The sequence below is a fragment of the Meriones unguiculatus genome, chromosome 21, assembly GCF_030254825.1.
Source record: "Meriones unguiculatus strain TT.TT164.6M chromosome 21, Bangor_MerUng_6.1, whole genome shotgun sequence".
NCBI lineage: Eukaryota > Metazoa > Chordata > Mammalia > Rodentia > Muridae > Meriones > Meriones unguiculatus.
Genome location: NC_083368.1, coordinates 12175819 through 12202397, shown reverse-complemented (window position 1 = coordinate 12202397; position 26579 = coordinate 12175819). Strand labels below are relative to the sequence as shown.

At 45.2% G+C, this 26579-nt stretch overlaps 1 protein-coding gene across 5 annotated transcripts in view; it reads left to right on the top strand.

The window, feature by feature from the left end:
* The window catches only part of Dnajb6 (DnaJ heat shock protein family (Hsp40) member B6), a 57658-nt gene extending 31304 nt beyond the window's left edge, over nt 1-26354 (top strand). The window contains exons 6-10 of one of the 5 annotated variants that reach the window (XM_060373939.1): nt 1722-1850; nt 3267-3408; nt 4525-4595; nt 20908-21252; nt 24990-26354. In XM_060373939.1, coding sequence (XP_060229922.1) covers nt 1722-1850; nt 3267-3408; nt 4525-4595; nt 20908-21252; nt 24990-25072 — 770 coding nt within the window. In that variant the 3' untranslated portion in view covers nt 25073-26354. Of the gene's footprint in view, nt 1-1721; nt 1851-3266; nt 3409-4524; nt 5303-20907 lie in introns of those variants that run through there. The other 4 variants (XM_021661967.2, XM_060373938.1, XM_060373937.1 and 1 more) reach the window with 4 other exon arrangements.
* Nucleotides 26355-26579: the final 225 nt, after the last annotated feature.

Sequence of the window (26579 nt, the reverse complement as noted above, 5' to 3'; positions counted from 1 at the left end):
ACCCTGAACATAGCCTTTCTTTTGGGAAATGCTGGACATAGATGTCTGTTCAGGAACCAGGGCTTATTAGGATGTTGTGTTCATCTGATTTCAGACAGCCATTAGTTCCTGCTTTGTACTCTCTTGCCCTTTTGTCATTTATGCATCTATGAATGTCTATACATTTACATTTGAAAGTATGTAGTGTATGGTTCTTTACAGATTTTCCTTTTTTCTAGGGGAAATGAAAACCCTAAGGTTTAAAAGGTAATAGCTATAAATCCTATGTTGTTAGCTGCCATAATAAAAAACTGAATTTGCTTCTGGCTTTAGATTGCAGTGTTGATACCTGTATTCCTTGCTGAGTCATCGTTGAGCTTTTCTTTTCAGGAGCATCATCATGTTTCCAGTTAAGTGATAGTCACTTGTTCCAGCAAGAGTACTTCGCTTAGATTAACATTGGTTCAGATTCCTGTGTGTTCTTGAGTGTCTGCCTACTTCTGTGTCTGTATCACATGGGCCCTATCCGTGGAGGCCAGAAGAGTATGTCAGCGTCAATGTGGCTGCTGGGAACTGAAACTGTGAAAGTTAACACGTGCTATTTATCTCTCAGTCAACTCTACAGCCCTATCTTTTAAAGATTTTGAGTCATCAAATTAAATAGAAACGAGAAGGGACTTTTGGGGACAACTTTATTAGAGTCACAAGCAATTACATTCATGTGTTGCTGCTGTCCTGGAACTTTTGTAGACTAGGCTTGTCTCAAATTCAGAGATCTGTATCTTCCAGCTTAAAGGTTTGGGCCTCCTTGCTGGACTCTGGATTGTTTTGGAGAAAGCTCCTCCTCCTCCTGTCTGTACAAGTATCTAAGGTCAGAGGCTGGAGAGATGGCTCATTGGTACTATCCTTGCAGAAGATCAGTTTCTAGAACTCAAGTCATGCATCTCACAGCTACCTTTAACTTTAGCTTCTAGGTGATCTGATACTTGGCCTCTGTGTGCACCCGTATCACATTCACCCAACCTATGCAAAGATACACAGATGTATAAAATAACTAAAAAGAAAAATGACAAATTTGACCTAAGGTTGAAACCATCTTTTTGAGTGTTTTTGTTTGTTTGTTTTTTGTTTTTGTTTGTTTGTTTTCTGAGACAGGGTTTTTCTGTGTAGCCTTAGCCGTCCTGGATTCAAACTCACAGAGGTCTGCATGCTTCTGCCTCCCTGAGTGCTGGGATTGCAGGCATGTACCACCATGCTTGGCTTGTTTTTATATTTTGAGATAGGGTTTTTCTATGTAGCCCTGGGTATCCTGGAACTTGTTCTGCAGACTAAGCTGTCCTCGAACTCACAGAGATCCGCCTGCCTCTAGGAGCACTGAGATGAGAGGTGTGAATCACAACATTGGCCTCAAAATACCTTTTATAATGAGCCTAATTGTGTCCTGAGCAAAAAGCTTTGTTGAATTGCCCCCTGAAGGCTTGATGAAGAGCAAGGTATATGTGGATGTGTTATTCTTATTAGGAATTTGATCATTGGCTTTGTAGAATTGAGCTTTATTTGAATGATACCAGTAAGTGAAAGTTGATGGGCACATGTGCTCCAGACCTGCCAAGAGCTGTTACCTGTCAAGAGCTGTAAGATAATCTTAATAGATTATGTCAAGGCATTAACTCATTTTCCTTCTCCTATGGAAAGAATAAAGTTAATTTTTTTATAACACAAATTCTTTTATTTGTTTCTAGAAGACCCATTTGATGACTTTTTGGGGAACCGAAGAGGTCACCGAGGAAGTAGAAACCGAGGTACTGGCTCCTTTTTCTCTGCCTTCGGTGGATTTCCTGCCTTCGGTGGATTTCCTGCTTTTGATACAGGTATTAAAGTCGTAGATTTGATCTTTTAGCTAGCATAGTTTGAAGTTTGTATGGTGCTAGGCAAGTGGGTCTCTTTGCTTGGAAATCTGTTTCCTATTTTGAGAGATGTAGACATTCTTAGTGTATAGCTCCGTGTGAAGGTAATGGTGTAATACTACCACACTGGATGCCAGTTGAAGATTCCAAGTTTGAGCCCAGTCTGGGCTTTATAAAGAAACCCTGCCTCAAAATAAAAGCCTTGGCACCACTGTGGGTATGGTAGGGTATGTAGTAGTCCCTGCATTAAGGTGCTCATAAGATGTGCACCAGTTGTGATGTACTCATGGGGGTCTCAGAATCTGTATATGAGAAAACAGGGCCTTATTGTTAGCTTTAAAAAATTTCTATTCTCTGTGTGAGTATTTGGCCGTATGCATGCCATGGTGTTTGTTTGGAGGCTAGAGGGAGATCTCTTAGAGTTGATGTTCTCCTTCTACGTGGGTTGTAGGTTGTCCATTTTTTCTCTTCCCCTGAGATAGGGTTTCTCTATGTAGCCTTGGCTTTGTAAACCAGCCTGGCCTCAAACTCACAGAGATCCACCTGTCACTGCTTCCCAAGAGCTGGGATTACAGGTGTGTGCCACAGCACCCTACTATCCATCAGGTTTTAATGGCAAGTTCCCTCCTGTCAGTCTCTCTTCCTGTCCTGTTCCATCCTCTCCGCCCTCCACCCTCCCCTGATTGTTCCCTCTGAGAGGGTGGAGAGAGACCACTGAAAGTAGCTATTGGCTGGAGAGATGGCTCAGAGGTTAAGAGCACTGGCTCCTTTTCCAGAGGTTCTGAGTTCAATTCCCAGAAATCACATGGTGGCTCGTAACCATCTATAGTGAGAACTGGTGCCCTCTTCTGGCCTGCAGGTGTACATGCAGGCAGAATACTGTATACATACTGAATAACTAAATCTTAAAAAAACAAAAGTATCTATACCTCTTTCTGATGATGGCCATGCTCTTCACTGACATATTGTGTCCTCATCTCTCCTTGAAACACAGACATAATCTCTAGGATGATCTTGAGCTCACAGGTATCCACCTCCCTCTTCATTGTCCCACATGCTTGGATTAAAGTCATGTGCTACACCAAGATCTTCACATATGGCTCTTTGAGGCAGCTTTTGGATAAAAAAAGCTTAAAATTGTATGTTTCTGCATGTTTGTGTGTATGAATGGGCACTTGGTGTGCATGGAGGCAGAGAGGACTTTTGTAGTCACTTCTTCTACCATGTGGGTAGATCAAATTCAGGCTTGACAACTGGTACCTTAAGCCACTTTGTCATCTCATTGGCCCTCTTTGAGGCTTATAAATTTTGAACTTAGTAATTTTTGCATGAAACTAAAGGAGTATGCAGCCTTTAACTGTATTTTTTGTTTCTTTATAGGCTTCTCTTCGTTTGGGTCAATAGGTCATGGGGGTCTTACTTCATTCTCTTCAGCATCATATGGTGGCAGTGGAATGGGCAACTTCAAATCAATATCAACTTCAACTAAGATAATTAATGGCAAAAAAATCACTACAAAGAGGTATTTTTCTTAAATTAATTTATTACTTTTGAGGCAGTAAACTCAGACGAGAGGAATTCACTTTCACTTAGATTAGGCTGGCCTCCAGTTTACAGAGATACAGAGATCCACCTTATCCAAGATCTAGAATTTATTTATTTTCTTACCCCAGGCAGAGTTTCTCTGTGTAGCCCTAGTCATACTGGAAACTTGCTCTGTAGACCAGGCTGCCCCTGAACTCAGATCTGCCTGCCTCTGTGTCCCAGTTGCTGGGATTACAGTCATGTGGCACCACACCCCTGGCAAAATTCTTGAATTTCTTGATTCTTCTGCCTCCTGGGATTACAGTGCTGTGGTTACAGTTTTGTGACACTATTGTGTTGGGGCTTGAACTGCAGGACCGTGCCCATTTTAGACAAGCGTCCTGCAAACCGAGCTAAGCCATCTCCAGCCTCGAGTATTTTTATTATCATCATCATCACTTAAAGCTTTTATTTATGTATTTATGTTTTTGAGACATGCTAGATCTAGAGGACCTTGAACCCCCTAATTCTGCTGCCTGTCTTTCTAGTGCTAGGTTATAGTCATGCATATCACCTGTGGCTTAGTAAGTAGTTTGTTCTTTTTAGTAGGGTACAATGGCACAGTGTTTCATGTGCTTGCTTAGCACATCTTCTGGAGCTCAAGTATCAGCTGTGTGCTTAATTTCTAAATCAGCTAAAGCTTTAAAGCTTTTTGTTTCAATATTTTCTTAATTTTATGTTGATGCATGCCAATATGTGGTCATGTGTAATGAGCTTCTTTGGCATTGTCAGTGTTGCATAGGGAAAGTGGCTCTGAGCAGGAAATCCCCAGTGGCAGAGTTGGCCTAGAGCCACTTAGTCACACCCCAACCCCAGCCTTACTCTTTGTGGTTAGTAACATCTCATGTATTTGAGTCTGACCTTAGTTTTGACAAGATAGGAATTTTAGAAAGAACTCTTGATACAGTTTTCATGGGCCTGTTGTAGAAATACTCAAACATTTGAGAATATTATAAAAAGTTTTGTGGTTCTAAGGGCTGTAAGTTTGCTAGAGAAACTCATGATACGTACATCCCCAGTGAAGAGAGGTTTCTTAATCAACCATCTCTTACAGAATTGTGGAGAATGGTCAAGAAAGAGTAGAAGTTGAAGAAGATGGACAGTTAAAGTCCTTGACAATAAATGGTAAGGAGCACCTGCTACGCTTGGATAACAAGTAATTCAACGCACGCATTTAACTGAAATGTTAAACCATAACAAGCACCATTTGAGGAATAACAGGAACTTTTTTTTTGAAGATTTCAAACGAACTCAACTTTCTGTATAACTGTACCTAATCTAAAGTATTTATAAAACAGCTCATCGGAGCCCCTATTTGTCATAGATTTCTGAGTTTGTTGTTGGGACCACAAAATAGGACCATTTTTTTTTTTTTTGTCTTTAAAATTGTTGTAATCTCTGTATGCACTTTGATTTAAACAAAACGTAATCTGAGGTGAGCCCTGTGACTCTTGAGTAGTGCTAGGACAAGACTGTTTTTCACACCAGCATGGATCTGCTTCCCATTGTGTTGAAATGTGAGTGCGTAGTGTCAGCCTGCTGTGATGGTAACATTGCCAGACGAATCTTCTACAGAAATATTTCAATTTTATTTTCAGTATTTAGTGACGAAAGCTATTACTGCATCAATGGTAATACATTTCTGGTTTAGTGTAAATTAAGGATGTTTTCTAGTTGTGCATGGATGCTGGCAACTTTGTCAGTTCTGACAATTGTTTAAATATGTAATGTTAAGCTTAGGTTTAAAAAAGCTGGTTAATTTGGGTCTTTTGTCATTTGCTTAAAAAAAAAAAGAAAATAAATGCGAATGTGTTTGGTGCATTCTTTCATGAGTGGGGTCTGCAGCCTTCTTGTGTCTGTGTGATTTTGTGCCTGGGCTTCTAGTGTCACTTTATTGGTGCCTTCTTCTATCATTAAGGTGGATTCTGAGTAGAAGTTACATACAGACCTGTCTTCAGTGTATGCAGAGATATATGAAGACCTGTAACTAATGAGCAACAATTTAGTGTGATTGGTGGGGGTGGGGCTTGGGGTGGTGGGCCAGTGCTGGGGATTGAACTCTCAGGGCTTGATGAATGCTAAACAGGCAGTTTACCACTCATATCCCCTCATCTTACATTTTTGAAATATTTTCTAAGCAGCTCAGTCTAGTCTTGAACTCTTTAGACCTTCTTGCCTTTACCTCAAGTGCTGGGATTATAGGCATGCGCCACCATGCTTTGTTATTACAAATTTTATTATAACATTTGTGTGAGGAAAGGAACTAGTCTAAAAGTTTTCATTGAAAACTGTTGTAGATTTTTAGGATTATTTTACAGAAGATCATTCAGGGCAGTGTGCGTGGAACATTATGATTGAAGAGCCAGTAAAAATCTTTTTCAGTCTGCAAAAACAACTTGTGGTTAAAACAATTCCAGCTAAAAGTTAGGTAATATTAAACTAAATTTGCATTTAAGCCCCTGCCCCATCATTTAAGAATGAGTAGTGTGTACATTCTTGCTGATTGTTGTAAGGACCCTGATACTCCTGGAATAAGGAATAGCTATTTTAAAAATTCTCATAGGAGAGAAGAAAAGTTTTGTCACAAAGTGAATGGTCTAAAGACAGCAGAGGATGAAGCACTTGAACATGTGTTAGTGAGCTGGCTGTGACTCCTATGCCTTTGGATGAGGTGGGTATGCAGACACACTGGTGCCTTTTGCTTTGTTTAACAAACGGTTTGTGGTCACGTCAAGCTAGGTACCTGGAAACAGGATGATACAGAAGCTCTGGTGTTGCCTAAGGATATGGAAACGGAAAGGAGACAGCAAGTACTTGGCCTCAGTTTTAGTTTTGCACATGTGCAGTACACTGGGATGTTGGAGCTTGAAGCATTGGAGGTCATACAACACAAGGTGTGCTAGAGCCCAGAAATGCTTGGTGGTGGAGGAGGGCACATGGACCATTGCTTGATGTTTATACTTGAGAGCTGTCATCCTATTTCGTTCTTCTGTTGCTGGCTGTGTAGACACATACTCACTTGTTAAATCTGGTTTCCAGAGAGCTGAATCTCCAGGGTGGATCCCACTTGGAAGGGTTCGAATAGTTGTAGTGTGATGACGTTATTCATCAGTGACTTACTGTATAACAAGGTCCCTTTGTCACCTTGAAAAGAAAGGTCTCTCTTTTTCAGTGTTTTTTTTTTTTTTTCCTTTGGTCTTAGAAAACCAGCTGAAAGCTTGTGGTTATTATGCTCAAGAGCTGACTACTTGTGTGCAGTCATTGCTTAGGCAGCACCTGTGTTCCGTGAATTTCTCTTTGCTTCACTCATTTCCTTCTGTGTCCTCCAGCTTGGTATGAGTCAGTGAAGTAAGGGATTATTCCCCCCTCTCCCTTTTTATAACAACAAAAATTTAGAGTTGATTCTGGAGCTTAGTCTGTTAGGCTGTGCAACAAACAGTAATATTAAATGGCTTGCTTTGTGGAGTTAGTTCAGAGCAGCTCTCTCTCTTCTCCCCTTCCTCTCTTCTGTCTCTTCTCTCTTTCTCACTTCTGTTTTTCAAAACACCGTTTCTCTGTGTAACAGCCCCAACTGTCTTCTTACACCTTTGTAGATCCGCCTGCCTCTGCTTCCTGACTGCTGGGATTAAAGGCTTACTTACATCACCACGCCCTACTGGGGCAGAGTTCAGTAGCAGTATGTAGCTGATGATACACCAAAGTTCTCAGCCTGCACTGCTAAAGTGTGGGGTATTCTATGGTGTTGAGGTGCTTGAGGTACAGTGGGATAAGTGTCTTTGCAGCAACTCTAGTTTTGTTCATCAAGATGCATGTGTACTCTTTAAGGAATATCATATCTCTTCCACTTTTTTTTTTGGCAGATAGTGATGGGAGAGAGAGGGTCTTAATCTCCTACCCTTACCTGCAAGTGCAGGCACCCATTGTCATCCCCCCATTGTTGTGTTTTGTTTTGCGACAGGGTCTCACTATGTATGTAGACCAGGCTGTCTTCAAACTCAGAGATTAAAGGTGTGTACCATCATCACCTGCCTCTGTTGTGTTTTTGAGACTGGGTTTCTTTGACTAGGTAACCTCAATCTCCGCAGGACACTGTGATATGAGAACTTGTTTGGGGTGGGGGGAAAACACTGGGGATTGTTAAAAATACCTTTCTCAAAAGTTTTCTAAAAGAACTATTTATGAGTGTTTCTCCATGTGCACTGCATACATGTAAAAATAAAACGTCATTGTTTTCCATTATGTGATTGAACTCTGGTTGGCAAACCATGGTCTTAGAAGAAAAAGTCACATTGTTATTGTGATGATGTCCCCCACCCCCACCCCCCAAGGGTTTCTCTGTGTAGTCCTGGCTGTCCTAGAACTAACTTGTTCTATAGACCAGGCTGGCCTCAGGTCTGCTTGCTTTTGTTTCCCAAGTGCTGGGATTAAGGGCTTGCCCTGCTATTTCCCTAGTTACGTCATTTGTGATTGTATATACATGTGTGTATGTTTAGGTTGCACGTGCACAGCATACATGATTCTTTTCAACATGTGGGACCTAGGAACCCAACCTGTGTAGTAGGGTGTGACAGCAAATTCCTTTAACTGCTGAGCCATCTTACTGGCTCTTTCATAAACTGATTGCCAACATTATTTGCTAAACTTCTAGCAAATGTTTTTATTTGCTATAAAAAATGTACCATGTTTTTATTCTTAAAAGTACTACGTTTTCAGTGTGAGTTTGTATTCTGTTCACTGTGTGGAGGGGGGGGGGAGTCGGGATGGAGGGATCCTGGGGGTTGAACTCAGTTACTTTTACCTGTTGAGCCATCTTGTTGGGCTAGGTTTTATTTTAATAACTTTGGTTTTTAGGGTTTATTTCTATTCCAAGTGTACCTTATAGTAAGTTTAGTATTTCCAGACTGGCAGCTCACTTCAAGCATATCTAGGTTGACTTTCCTTTTCTTTTTTAAAATTACTGTGCATGTTTATGGATGTTTTCCTTGCATTCATATTTGTGCATTAAATGTGCGCTTGTTGTGTTGCTGTGTGGGTGCTGGGAGTGAACTGCTGGAATTTGAACCCAGGTCTCATGGAGGAGCTGAACAGTCTCTCCAGCAGCACTGAGCACATGTATTCATATGTATTTCTTTTTAGACAGAGATGGACAGAAACTTGTAGACCAGGCTGGCCTAGAACTTCCAGACCTCCCCATCTTAGCCTTCTGAGCACTGGGATTAGATGAGTGTTCTGCCATCCCTCCTCACTTTTTTAATACCTGGGTTGGGGGTGGGATGCTTGTGATACTGTCTGGGGTGGTTTTTACCATCTATTCCTGGCTTAGCAAGTTTCAGGTTCGTTCTTAGTATTTTTATTTATTTTAAACTGTTTTCATTGCTGAGGCATAAACCAGTGCCTACTATAAGCTTGGCAGCCCTTCAGCCGCAGAGCCTGGCTTGCGACTACCTCTAGCCATTGTTGATTTTATTTTAATTTTATGTGTGAGTGTCTGCCTGTGTGCTTGTGCACCATGCGTATGCAGTGCCTGAGGAGGCCAGAAGAGGGCATTAGTTTAGATACCTTGGAATTAGAATTACAGACAGTTGTGAGTGTCCATACTTAGGCTGAGAATTCAATTCTGGTCCTCTGGAAGATTAGCCAATGGTTTTGACTGCGAAGCTATCTAGCTCCTATTCTTGATTTAAAAAACAAACATTTTACATATAATTGTACAACTAATTATCATTTATGTAGCTGTATACTTTTAGAGTAACAGTGGGTTTAAAAGTAAAAAACTTGTGTATGTTTTGCTTATGTGTATGTTTGTACATATGTATATACTATGCATGTCTAGTGCGTTTGGAAACTAGGAGTTACAGATAGTTGCAAACTGCAACTGTGGATCCTGAGAGTGAAAGCTGCATCCTCCAGAAGAGCACATACTTTAGCTGCCGGTCCTTCTTTCAGCCCCAGGAATTGGTTTTGATTATGTGTTTCTGTTAGTATGTACATATAAGTGCAGGCTCTTATAGAGATCCGGAAGAGGGTGTCTTTTTTTTGGAGCTGCAGTTATAGGTGGTGAGAAGGTTGCTTCAGGACCTGGGAACCAAAACTTACCATCGGGGAGAATACCAAATGTGTTAACTGCAGAGCTGTCTCTCCTGCCCACTGATGGCATGTTTTGTGATAGGCTCATTTTCGAAAGATTAATACACAAAAAGCCCTCCCTTCAGCTCGGTGGTGGCGGCACATGCCTTTAATCCCAGGACATGTGAGACAGAGGCACGCACGTGCAGGGTGATTTCTGTGAGTTAGAGGCCAGCCTGGTGGTCTACAGAACCAGTTCTGGGACAGCCTGGGATACACAGAAAAACCAGTTTGGGGGAAATAGATCCTGAAACTCACCCATTGTCTTTGGAACTTTTTTGTAATAACAGGAGAGCCCCTCCCCCCTTCGCTCTCTGATATCAAGAACCTAGAATGAACTGGGAGATGGTGTCTAGGTATGTCTTGATTATGATGTATGGAAGAGTGAGAACCTGCCATGGGTGTCAGCATTCTGTGGCTGGGACACAATGGAATTAGGGGTCAGCAACCAGTGTTGCTCTTCCTGGGTAATAGCTGCTTCTGCTCCACTACCTTGTCTCTTTCATTGCAGCAGCGCCAGCCTGCAGATTACCTCTAGCTTTGCACAGTGTTTGGGTGGTCTAGGAGGACAGGACAGGACCCAGGAGCTGGCTTTGGAGTCTGTGCCTTTATAAGATTGACTTCAGCTGTGTTCTGCTATCTTCTTGTCATTAGTACTGGTGCTACCTGATTTACAAGTGGTTTCTCAGAAGATTGGCAGTGCAGCAGGCTCTTGTAGGGTGGCTGTAGGGGACATGCTGCACACCCTCAGAAATGTATAGTTAGAATCACTATTAAACACTGTTAAGTGTGTGGTTCTGAGTCATTGGGAACAGTAATGTAACTTACCCTGTGAAACTTGAAAATTTCTGTAAAGAAGGCCATGGTGCCTCTGATGTTCAATAGAGAGCACAGCCTCTATTGTTAGGCTAGAGAGACATAGGACAGACATACACACAGTTAAGAGATCAGACAGACAACAAACTGATAACAGACAAGCTGGTGACCATGGACAAAAGACACAAGTGGATAATTCATGGGTGTGGTGATGCATGCTCGGAATCCCAGCACTTGAGGCAGAGGCAGTCAGATCTCTGAGTTCAAGGCCAGCCTCTTCTGCAAAGTGGGTCCAGGACAGCCAGGGCTACCCAGAGAAACCCTGTCTCAAAAAAATCAGTAAAAAAACCCCCATTTTGGTTCACTCTTGGTTGGTTCACTCTTGGTCAAATTAGTGGAAGCTTGTGATCCCATTTCTTAATGCACTATTGATGCAGTAAGACTTATTTTCGAGGCTGTCCTGGAACTGTAGACCAGGCTACCCTCGAACTCAGACATCTGCCTGCCTCTACCTCCTGAGTGCTGCTACCACCACCCAGCATTATTTTGTTTTTTTAGGGGCATATTTTTAGCTGCTGAGCCATTCCTCCAGCTCCAAAATGACTCCTAAAGAATTTAATAGGGGCCTGGAGAGGTTAAGAGCACTGACTGCTCTTCCAGAAGTTTTGAGTTCAATTCCCAGCAACCACACACATGGTGGCTCCCAACCATCTAAATGTACTCTAATGCCTTTTTCTGGTGTGTAGGCATACATGCAGGCAGAGCACTATATACATAATAAATAAATATTTAAGAAAATTAAAAGTGGCATCTGGTTTATGTCCAGCACCTTTCAGTCTTGTTGCCCTGTTATTGGTGAGCATATGGCAGAGGGCAGTGAAACCTGGCTTGGTGCCTGGGTGCAGAGACCTGCCTTGCATGTGTTCCACATAAGGCCTGGCTCTGGTTCTAGAGGGTGCTACATGAAGCATTCAGGAGTGGCCACAGCTGTGGGGTGTGGGGAGTTGCTAAGCAGCACTGTCTTACAACTGACAACATTTGGCCTCAGTCATGGGAACAGTTGGTGTTCTTAAGTCCATTAAGTCCCAGCCCTGCCAGCCTGAGAACTGATTGGCTATGGCCATCTTTACTCAGGGTTTTTAATGGGTATGAGGAATATGGTTTGTATACTATATGGGGACATCATATGGAACTGGTACTTTTCTGGTTAGGGGATACCAACTGCACTGGGGCAGAGTCATTTGGCTCTTTGTCCACTGTGACTCTGAAACTTCAGGGTGCTTGTGACACACAGCTCCCAGCAGAAGCTGGGCATTCTTGTCATCAACTGTGGTGCTTTCTATAGTTCTTAAGCACAGAGGTAGGGTCTCCATCTCAAAACTCACTTTGTGTGTGGCCTAGGCTAGCCTCATACTAGTGGGGCTCCTACTGTAGCATCATAAATGTTGGGATTACAGGTGTGTGAGACATCACACCCAGTCACCAGTTACCTTCATAATCACTCTGTTTATCTTTGACCCTAAAGGTTATATTTAGTAAGTAGCCTTTGAAGATTCTTCATAGGTTGAGGATGTGACTTGGTGGTAGGGTACTTGTCTAGCCTGAATTAGAAATAAATTACTACCCTGTTTGAAATCAATACTTTAGGGATTCCTTGGCTCCTGGTCTCCTGATAAAATGCAGGTTTTGCCTGCTTGTGTGTTTCTTAACTCTTCTCCATTCACTTTAGTCCAGTTTAGATCATGGCAAGATGACCTTTACACATACTTTTCTCCCTGCATCTCACCCTCCTTCATTCCAGGCTGGCCTTATACACGCTCCACTTGGTTTTCCCCTTTCTGGCTGCTGCATACTTGCTCTTCTACTTATGACTGTCCTCTCAGAGCTGCTCCCCATTCTGCTTATTGGAGACTGGAAGCACTAACCTCTTGCTACCCTTGTTTGAAACTAGCCTAAGAGTAAGAACCCTGTCTTCCAGGGCCTGCCATATATTCGAACCAGCTGTGACTGACTTCATCTTGTAGGCCAGCAGGTGATAGGGTCAGGGCGGCATTGAATAAAATTGAGCTTTCTTTCTCCTCATGTACTTGGGCGAGGGGAGGCTGTGTGAAATGAGCAGGAATGCATTCACATTTAGCTAGACTCAGTGGCATCTGAAGTTGTACCACACTCATGTGACAGCTGCCGAGTATTTCTGTCACGGCTTCTGGGTGACCTCAGTGTCCTGGCTCAGAATACTGGCAGATCATGGGTTTGTTTTAAAATTTTATTTAACTTGTTCCAAGGCAGGATGTTTTCAGAAACAAATGCAAGCTCTCATAACCAATCTCTGTCCTGGGATAATTTGGATAGTTTTATAAATTTGACCTGGGATGTGGCTCAGTGCTTGACTTGGACTAGGGTCAATCCTGGCTTGGATTCCATCATCAAAACAGCCCCGCACTTTGAATCCCAGCACTCCATAGGCAGAGGCAGTCAGAACTGTGCGTTTGAAGCCAGCCTGGACTACAGAGTGAATTCTAGCACAGCCAGTCTATCTGACATGACAGAAAAACAAAAAAAAAAAAAAGAAGGTATCAGCGGCTAGTGGGTAGCGTAAACCTACCCTGTTTGAAATCAATACTTTAGGGATTCCTTGGCTCCTAGGTCTCCTGATAAAATGCAGGTTTTGCCTGCTTGTGTGTTTCTTAACACAAATTCTGGCAGAGAAAATGGAATCTCAGAGTTCAAAGCCAGTTTGGTCTATACAGAGGGTTGTAGACCCTCCCCTCAATTTTAAATAAAATGAAATAAATGCCTCAAGAATTGGTTAGCAGAAATTGTGCTGTTTTCTTGTTTTTTGAGACAGTATTTCTCTGTGTAGCCCTGGCTGTCTTGGAGCTCATTCTGTAGAGCTGACCTTGAACCCAGAGATCCACCTGGCTCTGTCTCCTGAATGAATGCTGGAATTAAAGGTGTGTACCACAACCAGCCAGCTGTGCCAGATTTTAAAAATGGATTATGTTTGTTGTGTATGGGTGTTTTGGCTGCATGTATTCATGTACCATATGGATGCATCGTGCCCACAGGAGCTAGAATAGGGCAGATGTGTATGCTAAGAATCTAATCTGGGTTGTCTGAAAGAGCAACTAGCACTGCTAACCTCTGAACACTCTGAACTCTAGTCCCTGTGCCAATTTTTCCAAACCTAATGTGGATCACACTCAGGCTACACAGTGTAGCCAGAGTATAAACCAAAACTGTGGTGAGTGTTTAAAGAAGAGTGATGGTGCAGTGATAGAGCTCGTGTGGTCACAGGTGTTATACTAGATGAGGTCCAGTGGCAGTTAGCACTTGCTTAGGCTGTGCTCAGGAAGGAACCAGTAGCTCTGGCTGAGATGATGAGCTCAGTCCTTAAAGTTGTTTGTTCTGTATGCTTGAGAGTTGCTACAGGGAGTGCTGTGATGGGAGCAGTGCCCAGGTCTGCAGTAGACTGTGCTTCTGGTGTCCGTGCAGGCCCTTCCCTGCCTGGTCACATACTGTGCAGGAAGGTTGTGTTCCTGAAGCTCAGATCGTTTCTCTGGTTTTGAAGGATTGCCAGGAGGACCTGGCATATTTGTTTCAGTTGCAGAAAATGCTCACTTCTGTGTTTTCCAGAAATCTTCCATTAAATTACATTTGCTTGTATGTGCATGTGTGTTCTATCACATGTGGAAGACAGAGGACAGCATTGAAGAGTCAGTGTCTTCCAGGAAACTCAGGTCATTGTCCTTTATGGCAAGCACCTTTGCTCTGAACTTTGTTGCCTCTGTAAATCTTAACGATGCAGCACATTATTGACATTTCAGTGTAGGCTTTGTGTGTGAAGTGAGTTAAATGTTGTGCAAGGCCTGGTATTCTCACCGAGATGCAGGGTGCACACAGACCCACATGTTTCCTCCTGAACATATGTTAGAGCTGCCAGTGGTGAGCATGCTGAGATGCTGGCTGGGGGCCTGGCTTGTCTTCTATGCATGACAGTTGATTCCTACTTGTGTGACATTAAGGGTACTTTCCACTGGAACTGTTATGTCTTTTGCAGGTCAGCTGATCCCTTGGATTGGGTCTTTTGTGCTTACAGGCCTTCTGAAGGCCTTCTTACTCATTTTGCCTCCAGGCACTGACTTGGGTTTATCTGCTGCTAGGTTGTCTGGATGGAGCTGGGGTAGAAAGTTTTTGTTTATCCCATAGCAGAAGAGGAAGGCTTCAGAGCCAGTTTGCCTTGGCTAGATGGCAGTGTGGTGAGATGAAGTGAGGCACCTGTCATGGGCAGGTTCTTTCTGGAGCTTGGTGGCTGCTGGCGTTTGCTTCAAGCCATGCAGGTTTGGGCAGACTGCCTGGGGCCCAGCCATCTTGTAGCCGAGTGATCTTGTGGATTTTTATGAACCTGAAATCTTGCTTATCTTTAGGTGAAGTTAAACTGCTGTGTGTGAAGTTGGAAGTAGTCCTTCCCTGGAGTTCTGATAGGTTCTGTCAGTGCACTGTCATGCATAAATGAGCTCCTTTGCGCATGTGTTTTCCTATCAGTGTAGGCTTTACTTGATACTTGGACCCTGTGTAATCCTGGGGTTATTATTCTCATTCCAGTCTGATCTATTAAATTGTGAAGTTAAGGGAAGATAAGGGAACAGAGCAGAGCTGATCAGTTGAAGGGCTCCTCCTGTAGTCTTTAAGTGTGAATGCTGTCTAATCTCAGAAACTAGATACTTGTGTTGTGTTGTTCTGGAGCATTCTGCCTGCCTCACTACTGTGCATACTAGGCTCCTGACACATGAGTCCCTCAGACAGATGGACGCAGCAAGCCACTCCTAAGAATCAAGCTTCGAGGATATCTGCTGTTAGAGTTTATGGCATTGGTTCTCAGCCTTGTCCCCAACAAAATAAAATTATTTTGTCGCTACTTCATAACTGTCATTTTGCTATTGTTATTAGTTGTAATGTAAATATCTGATATGCAGGGTATCTGATAAGTGACTCTTGTGAAAGAGGTTTTCAACACTCCAAAGGGGTTGTGACACACAGGTTGAGAACCTTGGTTTATGGTGCCATTTCTTTGATGGGACTTTGTTTTGCTCTCAAAGACATTATGATGTTCAGCCTTGCTTACAAGTTTTCATCCTTTTAAAGACTTTTGGGTCCTGGGTGTGGACCCAAATGCTAAATGAGCACTTTCTCTTAGAGTGACTATGCCCAGCCCTTGCTCTGCCTTTCAAGATTTGTTTTTTCTCCTAGCCACTGGCACAGCACATGGTATGTTTTGAGGACCCTGTGGATGAGCTCTGAGCCCTACCTACTGTGCTATGGGCTAGCTCTTCCTGTTACTCTAGGCCTGATTGGGTGTTGAGGGATAAATCTGTGTGTGTGTGTGTGTGTGTTGGGGGGAGGGCAGAACCACATGTGGTTTTACTTTCAGAAGGAAGCCCACCAACAGCACAGCCAGGTCATACAAGCACTCCAACCCTGCCTCTGCAGGCTGCATGAGAAGGTTCTGAGTGGGACAGGGAGTGGTAGGACAAGTGGTGCCACCTTACTTCTGGGTTCTGTGGTGTCTGTCTGCTCTATGATGAAGCAACAGTGTGTGTGTGTGTGTCCAGCTCTGTTAGAGTCTGCTGTGAATACCGTGGTTGGCAAGAATGAGCCCACTATATATTGGGAGTATGTGCTTTGGACCAGGATATGAAGATGGTCCTCAGTCAGCTGCCAACTTGTCAAAACTGTAAGGCATCTTTACCCTAAGGGATAAGGATGAAGGTATTTGAGCCTAGGTGTTTGCTCTCATTTTGAAGGTGGTGGTGCTATGGTTATCTGTACCTTTGTGAGTTCCCACCATAACAGGACAGATAGGTCCATGTAGACAGTGTTTTCCATGGACTGGCTATGCTCCTGGGCCCATAGAGCACCTCTACTGCTGCTCATAGGCAGCCATGAAGACACAGACCAGCGGGTTTAGATGAAAGTCACAGCATGGTACTTTAGAGAAATTGATTTGTTGTGCTAAGAGAGCCTTTGACTTGCTGCCTTTGCTGTTGGGATTCTGCTGTTGGAGCTTGCAAGCACAGAGCACTCAGTCTATGGGGCCATCTTTATTGGGGCTGGATCAGTAACCCAACCCAGCTGCTTCCTTTTACACAGGAATCAGGCTTGGTAAAGTACCAAGTACCAGTGGTCAGCTGTGCCTGCTCTGGTCCAGACTGCCTTGGAGGCAGCAGTTGCTAAGTAGACAAGCTTCAGAGGTCTTGTCACCGCAGCCTGTTCATTGTTTTGGGGTGCTGGCTGAGAGCCACTGCTCTACTGTATTGTGAGGACAGCAGGCTGGAAGGAGTGCTTGGACAAATACATGGTGAGTGATCCCTTCTAGGAAGGGCCTAGTGAGGATGCTTGAGGAGAGGAATGACTTGACTTCCCAGGTACTTCAATTTGTGGTCCATATCCCCATGCTCTCCAGTGCTAGGCCAGGGCCAGGGCCAGGGGGATTCCGAGTAAGGATTTTTAGAAAAGCCCTGAGAGCTGGAGGGTACTTTGAACAGGAAGGTGGCAGCTATGAGAGGGTTTGTGGGTAGTTGCCACAAACCTAGAAGTATTGCCCTCTACCACAGGGCCCCCAAGCATAAAACCACATCTGCTTTGAATCCTAGTTACCTGTCATGAGAACGAGACCAGGTTCTGGAAGGATGGTGAGGCTCAGGGTTGTAGTTCTTAATAGTTTATTTTTTTAAAATATTATATTTTGGGGGCTGGAGAGATGGCTCAGTGGTTAAGAGCTCTGTCTTTTCTTCCAGAGGTCCTGAGTTCAATTCCCAGCAACCACATGGTGGCTCACAACCCCCTCTTCTGGCCTGCAGATGTACACGCACATAGAGCATTCAAAATAAATAAAATCTTAAAAAAAAAAAGTTTCCACTTCAATATTTAAATCTTATTTTTTTTAAAAAAAATATATTTTATGTGCATTGTTGTTTTTGCCTGTTTGTATGTCTGTATGAGGGTGCCAGATCTTAAGAGTTACAGACAGTTGTGAGCTGCCATGTGGGTGCTGGTAATTGAACCCTAGTCCTCTGGAAGAGCATTCAGTAAGAGCTTAGTTTGTAAAATTATTAGGTTTACTTTTGAGTGTGTATGTGTGCATCATATTGTGCAAGTGCAGATCAGAGGACCACTTCAGAATTGGTTCTCCTTCCACTTTGAGGTTTCCGGGTATCAGGCTAGCCTTGGTGGCAAAGCATCTTTACCCTCCGAGCTATCTTGCCCTTTGTCCTGAGAGAACAAAAATCCAGTTAGTTACTCTCTGCGTGTTTGACTCCTCAACATGGAAGTACAGAGCTCTTTGAAGGTGCTCTGAAAGCAGGTACACTCTGTATTCCTCAGGCTGGGGAGTGTAGGGGGTTTAAGTGCAGAGAACCTGCGGTGAGAAACATGTCGTCCTCCCAGAGACTGGCTTCCTGCTATAGATGTCCGAGGCAAGCTCAGAAAGCCAATGTGGGGAACTTGTCCAACAGGGATGGTAAGCTTACCAAGACAGCTTCCCTGAGGGCGTGAGGGCATGTTAGGACATTTGCTTATTCCTTTTGGGGGTTATATCTTGTGGGGTGCATCTAGGTAGAGTCTGCAGATCCAGCAGGACTGTTGGGAAGGGTGCTTCTGAAGCAGAATGTGGGAGCACCCTCTTGTAGCTGGATGGGAGCCTGGTTCTGGGCAGACCTGAGGATGCCTGTCCTGTCACTGAGGTAAGTGCACTGAGTGTCACTGAGTGAGATGAGCAAGGGGCTGCTGTCCTGAGACTCAGCACACCCCCAAAATAAAGGTTTGCATGCTGTTGTATGGGGCATCACACATGAAAATAAGTGGTTTCCTTTACAAGTTATACACAGACAACGTGATCAACCCTCCCTTTCTCCTTCCTGTCATTTCTTCCTCTCCTTTCCTTTAATTTAATTGTGAGGTTATGATAAACATATCTGAAACTATGCAGTTCCAGGCTGGCCTTGAACTGCTTTTGTTCTTTGCTTTTGTCTTCTCTTGGTTTCTCCAGACAGGGTTTCTCTGTCAGAGAAACAGCTTTGGCTGTTCTGGACTTCCTTTGTAGACCAGGCTGGCCTCAAAACTCCCAGTAATACACCTGCCTTTGCCTCCACAGCACTGGGAATAAAGGCGAGTGTCACCACTGCCCCAGCCGTTTGTTTGTTTTGTTTTTTGTCCTTTAGAGACAAGGTTCCTTTGTAGCTAACAAGCCCTGTCTGTCTGTCCTGGACTCAAATTGTAGACCAGGCTGGCCTCACAGAGATCCTCCTGCCTCTGCTTCCTGAGTGTTGGGATTAAAGTGAGCCATCACCCCCAGCTGTTTAGTTTTGTTTTTTGAGACAGGGTTTCTTTGTGCAGCCCTGCCTATCCTGGAACCCTGTAGACTAGCTCTGTAGACTAGGCTGGCCTTGAAATCACAGATAGCAGCCTGCCTCTGCCTCTCTTTAATGAGTGCTGAGATTAAAGGTATGTACCACCACCAACTGGTGATTTTTAATAGGTAGTCCGGACTGACCTCTAGAGCATCGTCATTCTACCTCAGTGCCCACAGGGTTGGGATTACAGGCATGTATGACCATGCATGGAACGAATTTACAGGTATGGTTCTCTGCTCAGGAGATAATAGTCTGGGCCTCCTTCATGTGCTTGGTCACTCCATAGTGTTGGAGTGACTGGCCAGCTGTGGGGCACCTGAGGGATAGTTGACAGTACCCCAAGGGACCAGGTGAGCATTCACAATTTTTCCACATGCCATCATTTATGTCATTCAGATTCTGAACCCTGTCACCATGTGTCTGTTGAGTAGTCAGGGAATGTGTTCATTTCAGCAACCCCAGGTCGTGCTAGCCCCTGTTCCTCCCCAAATTGTGCCTTTCCCCTGCACAGTCTTTGAATACAGTGTGCCTGAAGATGGCTCCCAGATCTCAGGGTTTGGTCTCATTCACACGTGTTTACTGTTTGCAGAGGAGTCTGTGATATGCAAGCTTGCCAGTGTCACATTTTACCCTCAGCTCAGTGCAGAAAGTGTGTGGCTCAGGAGGATGCCCAGCCTCTGGCAGAACATGTAGGATGGTTACAAATAGTGGGGTGGAGACAGTGGCACTTCTGGACAGGCTGGAGCTGCTGGCTGACCTTTGTGCATGGTTAAATGGATGCAAAATGGAGTGTGTAAGGCTTCTTCACTGAATGCCAGTAAGCATCCAGCTTGCAAGCTCAGTGCTCTGGTGGCCCTGTAGCCCCAGGTGTGACGTATTACCACAGTTGTTTGTTTGTTTGTTTTGAGGTAGGGTTTCTCTGTGTGGTCTTGACTGTCCTGAAACTTACTTTGTAGACCAGGCTGGCCTTGAACTCAAGAGACCTGCCTGCCTGTGACTCCCAGAGTGCTGAGGCTAAAGGTTTGTGCCACTCCCACCCAGCTGCACTACCCAGTTCAAGAGGCCCCCGAAATGTGGGGGGGTCAGGTTTTCTTGTTACCTACCAGACTTCGCCACAGTCTGGGCCCAGCAGAGCCTGCCTCCATTTGAGGTGTCTAGATGAGGGCTGGTCTGAAATACTTACCACATTTCCTTGAGCGAGTGCCTCCCAGGCATGAAAGGAGAACTTCATGTGGGACGGCTGTACCTGTGTTGGGTTACCACTAAAGGAAGGCTGCCCTCGAATGTCTCTTGCTGAGTTCATGCACAGGCTGCAGTGGGTGGTTGCAGGTGGGAGGTGAGCTCTTCCTCCTCCTGGTGAGCTGAGTGTTGAGAATGGAGAGTCACTGCCATTAGTTTTATGGTTGGTATAATAACAGTGCTGTTACTCAAAGTTGAGGAAATCTAAGTTGATCCTTTAATTGTTGCTTTCTTGTTTCATGTTCAGTATCTAGTGTATAAAACCTTCAGAACCCTTCTGTTTTGCTAAAGATAACAAGCCTTCTGAGTGAGGGCTGTCAAGTGTTGTGGGGGGTTGTGATGAGCTGTGCTGCCTTCCGGGAGATTGCCTGCAGCCTGGCTCCACCCTGCAGGCATGCTGGGCAGAGTGAGTGCCTGAGGGTTCTGCAGTTCTTTAAGCTACTTCATGCTTGTTCAGAGGTGATGCCTCCTAGGTGTTGGCCTGTGAACATGTCTGGTCTGTGTCTGGTGTGTTTTTGCAGGGTTGAATTGTTGCGTTGCCAAGAATCATCTTCAGTATCTGCTGGTATCTGCTGGGCCTTGTGCTTTAACTGCTTGCTGAGAACCTGGATGGCATTGCAGCAGAGACAGTTGATTTCTCTGGGATTGTTCTCTTTCCTTCAGTGGGAAGAGAATGTTCAGGCTCAGCAGAGCAGTGGAGGGAATGCATAGTGTCTACTTTTATAAATGTATGGTGGCTCTTGAGATAGAGCCATCTTTTGGGGAAGAAGGAATGGAATGTGAAGCCTTTTGCTCCCAAGGGAGGGCCAAGGCTTACAGCTGTCCCTGGTATGCTGTGCTTTCAGGTATGGCCGACGAGAACGCCTTTGCAGAAGAATGCCATCGGAGAGGCCAACACACACCAGCTCTGGCCCCTGAGCCGGTGCCAGTCCCATCCCCGGCCCCTGCCCCAGCTCCGGCCCCGGCCCCGGCCCCACCCCCGGCCCCAGCAACAGTTCGGCCCCCCTCCCGGGCCCGACCCCTGGCCCCAGCTTCAGGCCAGACTTCGGCCCCGTCTGTCAGCACTCACCCACAGAAGCCACCCAGGCCTGCCCCGACGGCTAAACTTGTGTCTAAAAGCAACTGGGAAGATGAAGAGCAGGGCAGGCAGCGGGTTCCTGGCCACTGGAATGCCCCTATGACCTCAGCAGGTGTGCAGAAGGGAGCTGGTGTGGAGCAACCCCAAAGTGATTTGCCCCCAGACCCAGGACAGCAAGAACAGAAGCCAGGCCTGTGTTGCTGCATTCTAACCTAAGTGGGCATGGGGAGTTGGGGGTAGGTGCCAGGCCTGCCGAAAAGGGGCAGAGAGGATACCTGCACCCAGCTCATCTTCCACAGCTGCTCTATGTACGGCCTAGCTGCATGGCTCAAAGCCAACCCCATGATTAAAATGGGGTCTCAGTATTCTGATGCGTATGAAATATGTTGACCGCTAAGGAATTGCTAGGTACTATTTCTGTCCGTAAACGCTCCTTTTTATAACTTTGATTCTAGAGCTTGAGATCTGTCACTGAACCTGACTTGCCCCAAGGCCACTCACACTTATTGGCTTTACTTTCAGACAGAAGAGCAGAGTTGAGCTAGGTTCCCAGGAGCGACAGATCAAGGTGGGGCCCTGGCTTCTTCCTCTGTACTCATGAAGGGATTGTCCACCATGCAGCTCTACTCAGCTATGCGTACATCTCCAGGATTATTCCTCAGAACATTCTGGTGGTTAGTGTGTGCATACACATAGAGCTTTTCCAGCCAGACCCAAGCCCTGTATCAGTGTGGTTTTTTTTTTTTTTTTTTTTTTTTTTATTGTCTGTAAGGCAAGTTTGTGCCTGTGGCTGTGCAAACACTGTAGGCCAAACTATGGACATGAGGCTTGGTGGTCCATGTCGAGTTGGGTTGCAAAGTGCTCCAAGTAGGAAATAGGGCAAAGGTATTCCTTTGCTTCTCAGAAGTTTGTATTAAAGTCAAGACCTCAAGACCCTTTGGTTCTCCTCAGAGAATGAAACAGGTGTCCTCTAGGGTTCGGTGAGCAGAAGAGAACACACTACCCAGAGTCCTCCATGGGTGAAGGATTACTGGAATTTTGGGTAGCCAGCATAGTGACCTTGTGGGGAGATGCCAGCAAAAACAGATGGGTAACTGGGATATGAGCTCTTTGCAACTGAGTAGCCTCAGTGGCGGTGGACACCTCCCTTGATGCCTTGTCTGCTTCCAGTGCTGAATAGTCCCAAGAAGATTGGGAGGGGTGGCGAGAGATACAGAACAGATCGGGCTTGTAGGTTTTGGAACCCTTCCCCCATTCTTCAGTTATAAAGATGCCGTAAGCTTGTCCTGTGAGGTGTTTGTCTTTAATCTCCTGGTGTTCTGAAGGTGCACAGGGACAGGCTTGCCTGTAGAGCTTGTTTATAAGTGCATAGGCCTGCCACAGCGGGATGCGGGCAGGAAGTATAACTCTGGCAAATGGCAATTCTCTTGGTCCTGGGCCACGTCTCTTAAACAAAAGGTGATCATCCAAAGGCTGATCTGGAAACAGTGGAGTTTAGCAAATCATGCTCTCCTTGTAGCTTTGTGTGTGTGTGTTTGAATGAACTAGTGGGCTTGTGGATCCCTGTAGAAAGTCTGGGTATGAGAGGCTGGAAAGCTGTGAGTGAGGTGGCCCTCCCTGTGTGCTCTGAGTCTGGAGGCAGGAGCACCTGCCAGCATGGCTCTGGGTGTAGCTGGCACTTCCTCTGCTTCGCTCTTTTGCTCATGTTTTCCATTAAGGAGCTATGCTTTCATACAGGAAAACAAAACAACAACAACAAAACCCAAAAATAAACGCAAACCTGTGAGTAACCCTTAACTTACCTTCTCTCTATGATGACCTGTTTTGAAGTGGTGTTCTCCAAACTGCCACCTGAGCTACACCAGAAATTGGCTTAACAAAGTGAAAACAAAAACCCGTTGGGAGGGACATTAGAAACTTAGCTACGGTACATAGCGGTTTCTGATTTCCACAACAAAGCTGTGACCTGGGCAGTCACTTGCTCTGTACTGCAAGCTGCTGTCGTCCTCTGGCCAACAGAGAAGTCTTTGTAAACTGGCACTCTGTTGTTGGTTGGGGACCGAGCCTAGACCTTTCCTCATTACTGTTGAGAGGCAAGATGTCCCAGGCCAAGCTTGCCACACTTCACCCAGTGCAGCCTTCAGTGGTGTTGCCATTGTTACTGGTTTTGGTTCAATTTCCAAGTCTTGGGGCAAGTTTTCCTAAAAAAGCACACCAAGAAACTGTACAGATCATCCCAATTGCAGCTCCCATTGGCTGTCAGCCTCGCAGCTGCCAGGTACAGCCTATATGCAGCCAGGCCCATTGGCACCAGGAAGCAGGGTTTCCTAGATGAAAACTTAGAGCTGGGCATGGTGTCACACGCCTGTAATTCCAGCACTCAGGGAGGCAGAGGCAGGAGACTATTGGAGTTCCAGTTTGAAGCCAGCCTGGTTTACGTAGTGAGTACAGGACAGCGAAGGCTACACAGAGAAACCCTGGACCCAAGGTAGTCCAGAGAACCCCCCACCCCCCAAAAAAAGAGAGAAGGCCTTACTGTGCAATTAAAGCTACCTGGGATTGTCAGACCCTCAAGAATTTATCATAGATTGGATTGTAGTCAGCTAGAATAGTAGTGGTCTAAGTGGCTCTGGCCCGAGCTATGCTAGTGATGGGGTAGAAACAAAATGCACTTTGATTTGTTGGTCTGGTGTGTGTGTGTGTGTCAGAGAGAGAGAGAGAGAGAGAGAGAGAGAGAGAGAGAGATAGATTGCACCTTGGAACTGTGGACCACCTTGGGTCCAGTATATGTTGGCCGCTCTTCCTCTCCTTTCTTCCTTCTTCGTGGGCTATTCTGTGGCCTTGAAGGTTTGTTCTGTTGAGGGCAAGCTGCACTTTGGTGGAAAAGGATTAGTGGCATTTTGCATTTTTTGGATTCCACACAACATGGGTCTGTGAAGTGTGAAGAATACATGGCCATTAAAAATGGAAATTATTCAGTGAAATTATCAGAGAAAAGTCATGAATGAAAAAAATATTTCCTTCCTCTTTCTGCCAAACGTGGCCTGGCCTGCTCAGTAGCTCTGTGGGGTGTGGCCTTCACAGAGCATGGCTTGCAATTCACAGAGCTAGAGCCTGTATCTAATCCTGCTGCTGGCTTGCCTCTCATGCTTTCACTCCCAACCTCCCCAGCTAACTCATGTGTTGAGATTTTGATGGATCTCACCATCGGCATTTTGAAGTATCTGTAGGCATCTGTTGGAGTTCTGAGATCTCTTTTGTGGCTCTTGTTCAGCATCAGGCCCACAGCCTACCTACTCCATATGGCCAGGGTCTGAGAGCTGCAGGACTGAAGGCAGAGTCATTCCTGGCTTCTTGGCAGTATCCAGAGGCTGAGCCTCTGTCCATCTTACTGTGGCCTTGGTTGGTAAGGTCACACACTTGTTGGCTTTCATGACAGGAAAAATGAGAGGCTTTGTTTTTATGGAAGACAAATAGGCTGCCCCTTGCAGCAGGGAGCTGTGGAGGGTCTCTACTCTGCCTGGCCGTGTAGATGACAGGGTTATTCATTCTGCAGGTAGGGCCTTGGCAGGACTGAGGCAGAGCCTGTTTCACAGAGCTGGTTCTGTGGCTGGGTAAATGCAGGATGCTTTCTGTGAGTTGCACACTTCCTTGTGTGGTAGTGGCATTCTGGGAGCCACGTGGAAGGTCTCAAGCATGCTCTTCCAAACAGTAGTTCATTTCTGATGTGGACATTGTTAATGTCTGTTCTGTTGCCTTCTTCGTACATGGGGAAGTGTCTAGTGAGTGACCCACCTGATGGGGATGCGGTTGCTGGTGTGCAGTGTTTCACAAGCCATGTTTCCTTAGGGCCCAAAGAAGGTGGCAAGAGGAAGAAGCAGAAGCAGAAAGAGGACACGAAGAAGAAGAAGTCGACCAAAGGGAACCGCTAGGCTGGATTTGGCGGCAGCCACAGCAGCCGCTCTCGTGTGTGGTGCGCAAGCGCACAGCAGCGGCACCCTTTCAGTGCCGCCCAGGGCCACTTCGCTTAGCAGGATTATGGACGTATGCCCACGGATCGGTAGGATCAGGGGTGTTGGAGACGGAAGTGACAATCCCGGGTGGCCTGCATAAGCTTGTGACACTGCCTTAGCCTTGTAACTCTGCTTTTCCCCAACACTAAATCCACAGCGCTTTCCTCTTGAGTTTTAAGGATCTGCCTCTTCTTTTCAGCAGCCCAAGCCCTGCTCCGAACACTGAGGTATTTGTAGCTGTAGGAGCCCATAGGGTCCAGTAGGGATCTGGGTATGTGTTCATGATAGACTGGCGGCAGTACAGGGTGCAGTTTTAAGTACAGCGGAATTTACAGGTAATGTAAGATGCGTCTTGAGCCATGGGTGTCAGGTTGCTTTTGATTCACGGTACTCTGGCAACACATAGGCCATTTGGAGCCACTTCAGATATAGAGTCTTTCCTTATATTTATTTTTATTGTTCAACTTTTAATCTTCTTGAGGTAGTCAAAATTCGACACCAAATATAGTTTAGTTTTTGGGAAATCTCATCTTTTCTTCTTATAGAGATATTTGTCTTTTTTTTTTTTTTTTCAGTCAAAAGGTTTTGCTTAGCAATACCATTTCTAGCTTTCCTAGGTCAGTGCTACTGACTATTTACACAAACATACAGCACACAGAGGCGTATGCTAAATAGTCAGCTGTGGAGCAAGAAGCTTGACCTCAGTTTTTTTAGATTGCAAATAATGGCCCCTTCACAAGCATCACACTGCCACAAATCCATGCCATGCTGTCACCTAACCTGCGGTTTGCACTGAGCACCAAGTAGTTTTAATGCTGTCTCACATCTGGGCTGCATGTGCCTCTTGGGGACATGTTCCTTTGCTTTTTGGCCATGAGGATCTGTTGCTAGAACTTTTTCCCCTTGCAAGTGAGTACATCATAAGTAGTGTTGGTGGGCTTGAGATGCCAGCGGTTGGGTCCAGCAGTGTGGAAAGGAGAAGTTTTATGAGTTATGGGCACTGCCGTAGCGAGGAGCCGGGACAGGGTCACCTAAGCTTTGAGGAGACTACCAGGAAGTGTTTGCTTGATTTTGGTGGGAGGTGGTGTGGGCGGTTACCATGGAGTGTGGATTGGTGTTAATGTGTGTTGTGGAACTGTGACCCTCAAGGTGTAATGTATTTTAGTGCTACTGACGTAAATAAAATGTAAACATTACCGAGTCCAGCTCTCTTGTGGTCATTCCCTGCCGGCCTGTAAGTTGCACTGTTACTAAGACAAATAAAAGCAGGTGTTGTATTTTCCTTTTAAATACAGTTTCATGCATTTATTTTGGATGTGTTTTTGTGTGTATGTGCAAGGGTTTGCTGTGGTGAATGTGTGGAAGTCAGGACAGCTTGGGGGAGTTGGTCCTCTCCTCCCACCATATGTGTTCTGGGGCCCCAATT